Raw genomic sequence first — 9,623 nt, forward strand, 5'->3', positions numbered from 1 at the left:
TTCTATAAAATATTGGTTTTAAAAATTTGCGTATTTTTCGCATATCTCAGCAGGTAATTGGTTAAGATAATTACATATTACTTTTAAAAAACCATATTTTATATATGTAAATGCTGATGCTAACTACAAAATGTGTCTCTGTACTCTAATTATAGTTACAAATATTCGCGCTTGTCAGCAAAAAGAACTTAGGAACCTGGAAAGTGACTTGTAACAGCTAATGTATATTAATTTAAAGATTACGATGTGATACCAATTATAAATATATACCATATAAGTACAAGCTTTTGAACAAAGCTGGCTTGACATCTCGGTTTGAGTATGTACATGTGATAAAAACTACAAATATATATATATATATGTACATTACATGCAGACTTTGAGCGCTAAAGCTACACAGACCACACCTACATGCAATTTATTGCAGCGACTGAGCACACTCAGAGTTAAGCATGGCTTGGAACAGCTGTGCCGTGTACCAAATTTATTATGAAAACTAAAAGGCGAACAGCAATATACACAAACACATATGTATATAAAATACTTATATATAATATGCAATCTCGTATATATAAAAAAACAGTACAAAACGAGACATTTTTTATGTGCCTATGTGTCTGTCTATGTTTTGTGCGCCGCGTGGGTTGAGCCGGAAAAGTTGCGATTTTGTTCACTTTAAAGCATTTTGTGCAACTCAGATTTTTCACACACAACAAGCACATTCACCACACGAATTCCCAATATTTATTTTGTTGTTGCTATTGTATATAGCTTTAACTTTAACGTTTTGTGTTCTTACAATATCGTGTCTATGCCAGTCACACCTGCTATTTTTTCGCTTTGGCGTGTAAATTCAATCAAAATTCCGAATTATTATTATTATTTTTTTTTTTAATTTATAATTTGTTTTTTAATATTAGCCAATAATAGCATAAGCCATTGTTAAGCAAGTATACGCTTAACTACTTATAAAAAATTAAATAAATATGTACAAAGCACAGGAAATTACACGCATATAATCTGCACTTGCCACATGCATATAAACATATACACATACATATATGCATATATACTTTATATAAATATTTATTTATAACCATCCAATTGTGCTCATAAAAGCAATTGAGCATTATATTGCAAAAGCCAATTGCCAATCACGGTGTTTATTAAGTTCTTTGCAAGTCAATTTCCTTCAGCGCATTCTTTCCTACTCATTTAGCCGTACATAGTACTAGTTGGTTGCTAATTTATGCCACTTACTTGGCTAATAGCGATTGCGTGGCTATTGGCATATTTAATATTTTATTGTTATGTTGCACAGATACATGCTCACATATGTTTACATTAGCAACACATAGGTAACTCTCGCACATACATAAAATACATATTTATAATAATTATATATAATAAACATATATATAAATAATTTTACACTCCATACTACAATATATAATTTTCCTACGTCAGCATAAATGAATGCAGTTGCTTTCAAGGCTGTCTCTTATACACATCTAGATGTGTATAAGAGACAGGGTAACTCTCGCACATACATAAAATACATATTTATAATAATTATATATAATAAACATATATATAAATAATTTTACACTCCATACTACAATATATAATTTTCCTACGTCAGCATAAATGAATGCAGTTGCTTTCAAGGTCACTACTTTTTACTGCCTTACAACTTTATCCGCCAAGCTTGGGCTGTTTGTTTTCCATTACATATTAGTTGTGATTTACTGCTTTGGATATGTCTGCGGCAATGCTTGAATACATTAATCATATTGGTAATTGTTATATTATATGTAGGCTTCTAAGTACTTTTTGTTATTGCACAGTATTACGTTTTAAGTCAACTACATTGCGGTGGAGATAGACGTATGAAAGTACACATATACATGTGTTCATAACGGGTGATCCAAGCAGAGGTACCTTTTTCAAAAGCCTTTCGTTGACAGATTATGCGTGATTCGTGTCAAGCTGTCATGATATTTCTGTTCAGTATTGGTTGGCAGGTTCTTTCGCAATTCCGTTCACAGCTACTCAGACTGACGTATGGGATGACTAGACCTATTTTACGTTGATCTTTTTTTAAATTCAAATCGTACAAATATAGATTGTGCAAAAACTGCAGCCGCTCGGCCTTCTCAAGCGACTTCGCTTTGCTCAATGGGGTCTTGAAATTTCCACAAAGATCCGACGTTTTCGAGCTAAACCTCGTTCAGCGATGAGGCTCATTTCTGGCTCAATGTGTAATTAAACAAGCGAATGAACCGCATTTGGGACGAAGAGCAAACTGAAGAGATTGAAGAGCTGTCATTTCATCGATGGAATCATCGCCAGTTTGGCATCGTTATGCTTTTTACTGTCGGGATATGTAACTGCTAAAGTCTAACCGGACAATCCCGCTTCAATTCAAGCTTCGGAGCAACACATCACGCTATCTTTCGCCACTTACCAGTTGGAATGCCCGAACGAGTCATCGATAATTTAACTCAACGGATGGACCATCTGAGACATAGCCGTGGCCAACATTTGAAAAAAATGGTTTTCAAAAAATAAGAGCCAAAGATTATTTTTTTTTTCGAATGGTCCCTTTAAATTTGAAGTTTCTGTGTTTTTTCTTTAAAAAAGTGGGTAAGCTCGGAATGGATCACCCTTTATATATATGTACATATTTATGTATAGTAGATCTGCTTAGTGGTTAAAAAATATCAGGCATATTTGTTGTGATTTCTTATTGCCTGGTTAGTTACCACATGTCTTAACTGTAATTTTATTTCTGCGAAGCAACAAGTTGGTCGAAAAGCCATGTCATTTCAGAATTGTATACCTTTAACAGCATATGTTAAGTTTGCTACAAAGTTGGTAATATCTACTAAGAAACGTTGATTTAGCTTACGCAAACTATTCCCACAGTTCTTGAGATATTGAACTGGAATTTTGCATCTATCTTCCCCCAAAATTTCTAATATACATAGTACCATTATAGCATATAGCTTCTATACAAACTAAGTAGTTGAATCAATTCATTGAATAGCTAACTTTTTTATTTGACGAGATTTTCCGCAATGATTATTTTCAACGGTACAGTCAACGGTACAATTTTCGAACAAATGGTTCAGATAGAACTACTACAGCATCTAGTTGTCAAATAAATTCGTCGACCAAAATAAACAGATCTGCATAAAAGATGTTGTTTCTTTATTATGTAACCTTAATTCGGCTTGAAAGCTTTTATATCAAACAACATGGTTAGAAAGAATTATCAAAACGTTTTCGATGGAATGCAAAACATTGGTCGATTACGTTTTTAAAAATAAGAAATACACCTATGAAGGGTATTATAGGTGCAAGGTAAGTTGAAGATTTTGACAATATATGTATATGTAATTATTTTTATTTTAGTCAAGGCTTTATGAATAAAGTGTACATAAACACCAAATACCTCGTAATAGTAGAATTGACATTTGTAGAATGAAATGGCGGTAAGACATCAAACAAATGTTCCACTTGTGAACCACAACCGCGACAAGTTATCGTTCTTCCTCAGCTGAGTGGATAATAAAGCCGTTGAATAATAAAGATACGTCAAAATAGAGAACATACATAAGTTATGAAAAAATAGTCGAAGAATGATTTGGGACGTAATTACATAATATAAAAATTACATTTTGTAAGAAGAACCCTTCTGCTAAAATATAAAAATTGACAAACTTAATAAAATAATCACATTTTATTTTATTGAAGAAATCTATTAGAATACAGTTTTAGCTGCCTTATATTAATACTTAACGTTGTAGTTTTATAACGATTACTTTGAACACGAAATGAAAAACAGGATTGGCCGTTTTGTATTTATGTTAACATTGAACATTTTTCGGCAAATAAAATACCTTTTTTTTTTTAATGAAATATGTTTTTAATTTGTCCGTTTTTAATATATTTGATTTTTTATATGCCTTCAAGTACGCTTTGAAGAACTCTTATCGCATATTTCTTTACCTTTTCTATCATTTCAAATGCTATAGGAAAGATTTCAGCCCAATAGCGGTCTTCAGCTCGTCAATGGTCTGATAATTATTGGTGAATGCTTTAAAGAGTTTAATTTCCGGTGTGACATGGCAGGCAGATTAATGCACCAAAATTCATACATTTCGATTTTTATCGAATGTTTTTATTTTTTATATGTTTGAAAAAACAATAGCCCAATAGGTTTTTAATAAATTTTGCTTAGATTACAATATAAATTTAAAAACAATATTCATGTATTATATACAAATTTTATAAGTGTACATCAATTTCAATATACTTCGCTTCCACAATATATTCTCTCATAATATAAATTAATTGTTTTAAATTTAAAATATAATGTATTAAGATTTCGTTGCAGTTCCGGAAAAGCCACCCTGTGTTTATTTCTTTCAGATCTATCATAAAATGTAGCATATCTTAGGGCGTAATTGTGTGGTGCTTACTAAACAACCCTTGCTTGTGTGCTGAGCCAGAGAACGTAAAATAATGTTATTATTTCACCGCTGTGGTTGACGCTGTTTATGAGCAAAGCAAAAGAATTTCGTGGCACTCAATATAACATAGATTCATTGCTGCACAAACGCAAAAGAAGAGTTAAAACCCCTCTCTCACAAGGTGTGAAATATATGCACTGATTACTTGGAGAAAAGGTCACAGAGCTCTATTATGCCAAATTATTAGGCTGATTAGAAGCAATTTTACCGAAAAAGAACTTTCTATAGCGAAAAAAGGGCTTTTCCATCGCAGGAACTCACTTACACTCTTCTCATCGCTCCTGCCAAATTAGTGGACACAGAGTACGAACTTAGCTTCTTCTGACTTTTTTTGGTTTAATGCTAGGAACTTAGCTCCATGTGATTTATTTTTGTTTCCAGACTATAAGAAGACAGATGTACGGATAAAATAAGGAGATTATGGCTGCCACAGGAGCTCCTTTGCAGACATGCATAAAATATATTTTTTCAGAGTTAAGGAAGTTGGAGCATCGCTGGGTAAAGTCATTAAAACTCTTTAGATTGCCCTCATATTATGTACATGTGTATATTAAATATGTTCAATAAGACCATTAATTGTTTCCCTTTTGGGCGAAAATTGTTTTTTGAGTATCGCATTTAAATGTATGATTCATTTTTACAATGTAATCGTAACTGTGTATATATATTGATATTTTATAACACTTTCAAAGACCTGATTTTTTTTAGCAGATCAGCGGAGATTTCAAGTTAAAAGTGATCACTTAGACCATAGAAGGAGAATGGAGCCATGAGTGAAGTTTGCGCAAAGGAAAGTTTTCTGAGCGCCATTCCACTGGGTAGCCAAAAAAAACATCCGTTTGAAGGCGAGCTAAAGTAAAAAGGTGCAACGTTCCTCTCCAGCGTTGCCTGTTGGGTTTGGCACACCACGTAAAAAACACCACCAATAGAAGGAAGAAAACAACCTTGGAACCCTCATTTTGAAAGCGAACACTATAAACGCATTAAGAATTACTATTTAAGGCCATGCACCTGGAATGTCCGCTCCCTTAATTGGGAAGGTACCGCTGCCCAGTTGATTGAGGTCCTCCTAAAAGCAAAGAGTGACGTCACCGCCGTCCAAGAAGTGCGATGGACGGTACAAAGACCAAGACAAGTATTCATTTCACATATACTACAGTGGCCAATGGATTCCGGGCCGAGCGACGAAGAACTGATAAAGAACATGTATCAGTTTTTTTGTAGAATATGGTCGGACAAAAGCATGTTCAATCCAAAAAAAGGGGGGATCACACAATAAACCTCTTCAACATCGCACATAATGTTCTATCGAGCATAATGTGTGAAAGGGTAAAGCCCACCGTCAACAAACTGATTGGACCTTGTCAATTGGCTTTGGATCTGGATGGTCGACAACTGACCAGATATTCACCATGTGCCAAATCTTTGAAAGGACCCATGAAAAGCGTATCGACACACACCACCTCTTCGTCGATTTCAAAGCTGATTTTGACAGCACAAAAAGGAAACACAACTGACGTTGAGCAATACCAAAAGCTCTGTCAGGATCGGGAAGGGCATCTCCGTGCCGTTCAATACCAAACGAGGTTTCAGACAAGACGACTCCCTATCGTAGGAACGAATAAGAGGAAGAGTAAGATCTCCAGTCCATTAGAAAGATCAAATGGAGAAAGACCTGGCTGCGCTTGCAATCAGCAGTTGGCGCTCCAATTGAAAAGGAAGACTGATTGGCACGCTGTTGTAAACTCGGCTTCAACAGCGCCAATGAAGAAGAACAAGTTAACCAAACCGAATAGTTTTTCGAACCTTTTTTGTAACAATTGAATTAAAACGCCAAGATTTACTAGAAAAATTTATGTTTTTATTTACGTATTTATAAATTGTTATATAATATTATATAGAGTTATTAAAGACAAAAAATTAATATCTTAAGCAAATAGATCATAAATACATATTAAGTAATATAACAACTAGAAAAATCGCAAAGCACCGTTAGGTGCGCAAAACCTAAGCCTAATATACACTTGTTAACGTAAAAACATCCATTGGACCTTGGCATTCTCAAACATTGATGACAAGTGATGGGCGAAATCGCCGCTTACTCGTACCAACTATGGGCACTGGTGGCTTCGGTGACTTGGGTGAACGCTTCAATTCAGCACCCTTTGGACGTCTTCGTGCGCGATTTGACTTGAAAGTTAAATTGTCATCGTAGCTGGGACGATAAATTGGTGGAGGCTGTGGATCGATGGGCAATTCTTCGAATTCACCCTCATCATAATGGTGTTCGGCATCTTTCGATTTCATCAAATGTTGAAATTTCGGATTATTGAGCAACTGCAGCTTAAGCGCTTCATCGAGTAGCTTTTGTTGATCTTCCAAATATTTTTCAATCTGCTTCTGTGATGCAACACCCTTGAAACGCTCACGCAGCTGAGCTTTAGCTCTGCTGGAAGTGGATGGATGTATATCGTATTCATCCTGTTCGGGTTCGTATACGTTGTAACTAAGACTGGGGGTCGGTGAGACGGAAGAAAGTGTAGGCTTAGGTGGCGAAACCATATGGAAGGGATCTGGTTCATAGAATTGTGTGTATTTGTGATGGTGAATGTGCTTCTTAGATGGCTGTAACTTCGTATCGTGTGCTTCGGTTGATAGATTTACATCCGCATAGGTCGTACTCTTGAAATGATTGGGCAAATGTGTGCTGTATTTCGGGTGAGAAGATGTCGACTTCTTGGGCACAGTTATTGGATGCTGCACACGTATTTGCGTGCCAATCGTATACTCGCGACTATCATTCTCCTTCGAGTTGAAATTGTGGCCTTCATTTGAGAATTCACTGGAACCATAGCGTTCACTGGAATTGTCTTCTTCTTCCTGTAAAGTTGTGAAATGGAAGTTAATTGTTTATAATAATTTTATAATAAAAAAAATTAAATTTGTTCTAACTTACAGAGGCTACATGACGATAAGATAGTTTCTTAGCATATTTCTTCGGTGATTCCTTGCGTTTGCTCTCTTCGGTGTGCAGATCGCTAGCATACGAGAGTGGCATGAACTCATGACTGCCGGGGTGTGCGGTGAAGTAGTGGGTGGGTGATGAGGAGATGGGACTGTAATAAGCGCGTCGATAAAACGAACTTTGCGCTCGCACGCTACTTCCCAGCCACAATAGACTAAAATACAGCAGCTGCAATGACGAGAAAGTATAGAAAAGAAAATGAAATGTGGAATTGATAAATTTCACTGTCAATACAATACAATAACTAACATTAATGACAATCAGTTGCCACTCTGTAGAAAGTCTCTTATTAGTTTTTGCAAGATATTCATAATAACATTACTCCAACTCCAATTATTGTCTTTACTTGGTTTTGACTGCATGTTTCTCTCTAATATTCATACATAAGTGTATAAATAGCTAAATCATTATGATGAGAGTTCAATAGACGGCCTTGCAGCTAAATAAATCACTGTCAATGTCTTCACCGCTCTTTCAAACTTAATGAAAAAATGTAATTAACGCTCACTTGTTTCCTCAATTTTTATAGTCAAGCACACTTTGAATCAAGGCCTAATAATGCATACTAGTTTTAAAGCTCTTGGTATTACTAATATTTACATATTTATTTATCATTTCTTCATTACGTTTCTTTTTTATTTTTTATTTAAATAGTAAGAGGCCGCAACCACTATAAGTGTTAAAGGAGCAGAATTAAGCTTAAGTAAAGCCAAGTTTTATACCATAAAGGTCAAGTGGAGGCAGGTGGTCAGGAAAAACTCCGGGCTACACCCAAAATGTGAGAGTGCCGGACGGCATCAAGGGCTTCATAAGTTCGTCGGATGTGCTGAGCGGAACCATCCTCAGCGAGTAAGATTGAGGAAATCCTCAGATACTGTAACCCCTCACCTAACTGGAGAGAACCAAGGAACCACATCGGCAAGCGCTGATTCTGCTAAATGCGGAGTCCGTCGTTCTCTCAGCAAAAAATTGTTTGCCAAAAATATTTTTTTTTTAAAAGCACCATTTTTTGTCAATTTCCGTTTTTATTGTACGAACAATATTTTGCTAAGGTTTCATCCATTGAGAAAGCTGTAATCATTGCAACCCGTTTTAGCACTGTCGGGAATCACGTAATATATTTATTTTTTTTCTCTTACAATTTTTTTAAACAATTGATAGAGATTTTTTGTAATTTATAAAACAGTATATTTTGAAGGACTTAATTCTTTTTATTAGGTGATTTTATTGAACTCTTATTTAAATCTTATAAAATCTATTAAAAAGCTGCCATTAAAGGAATGCATGGCGACCTTTTCACTACTTAAGAATTGGAACTATGGCTAAATGAGCCTAAGCCTCTCCCTCGAATTACTTCAAATCACCATATTAAAACTCTACTTTACAAGGCACAACATTGACACACTATAATACACCACACTACACAGCACAACACAGATAAATTCCAACCCGATAAACACGACTCACAAGAACACCACTCGCGAGAATACCACACACTAAGCCTAATTAAAAATACACCACCCACGATGGCTTCACGCATGAGGACACCACACCTTTCACAACTGCCTACACCGCCCATCAATAAAAAGGCAACGTCCCCACTAACCATCCGCTTTTATTCAAAATAGATCAAGTACTTTTCGCACGCCGAGCTGCATGTGGATATTTATTTTTAATAATTTAAATTAATTGCTTTTAAGCGTGAATAATTATTGTTACAGTTTATAATAAAGTGCATAAAAAAATTGTCGGAAAATACTATTTGCGAGTGTGTGTATGAACTGTTGAAAGTAACAATTAGTGGTAAGTAAATTGCTTTACTTGCATTCAAACTAATTTTCTTAATCATATTAAGTGAGATCTTCTGAAATGTGCTATAATTTTATTAACAAAGCCTTTGAAAAGGTTTTAAAGAAATTAATTATATTCATAATATTTTCACAAATAATAATTTTGTATGCGTTCTGTTACATAAATTTTCACAATGCTCGGGTTTGATTTAAAAACATTTAAATTAATATTAAAAAATTTAATTTGCTGTTATTAACATATTTTATTTA

General features: G+C 34.9%; 1 protein-coding gene across 1 annotated transcript in view; it reads right to left on the reverse strand.

Moving 5' to 3' along the window:
- Positions 1-6,518: 6,518 nt before the first annotated feature.
- LOC108975574 overlaps positions 6,519-9,623 on the reverse strand; it is a 5,898-nt gene continuing 2,793 nt past the window's right edge. Inside the window, exons 2-3 of the mRNA XM_018944141.1 lie at positions 7,495-7,731; positions 6,519-7,418 (exon numbers count right to left, since the gene is read on the reverse strand). Of these exons, the coding sequence (XP_018799686.1) occupies positions 6,600-7,418; positions 7,495-7,731 (1,056 nt within the window). The 3' untranslated portion in view covers positions 6,519-6,599. The remainder of the gene's footprint in view (positions 7,419-7,494; positions 7,732-9,623) is intronic.

Source organism: Bactrocera latifrons, unplaced genomic scaffold (genome assembly GCF_001853355.1).
Source record: "Bactrocera latifrons isolate USDA-ARS-PBARC rearing strain unplaced genomic scaffold, ASM185335v1 scaffold_67, whole genome shotgun sequence".
Classification (NCBI taxonomy): Eukaryota; Metazoa; Arthropoda; class Insecta; order Diptera; family Tephritidae; genus Bactrocera; species Bactrocera latifrons.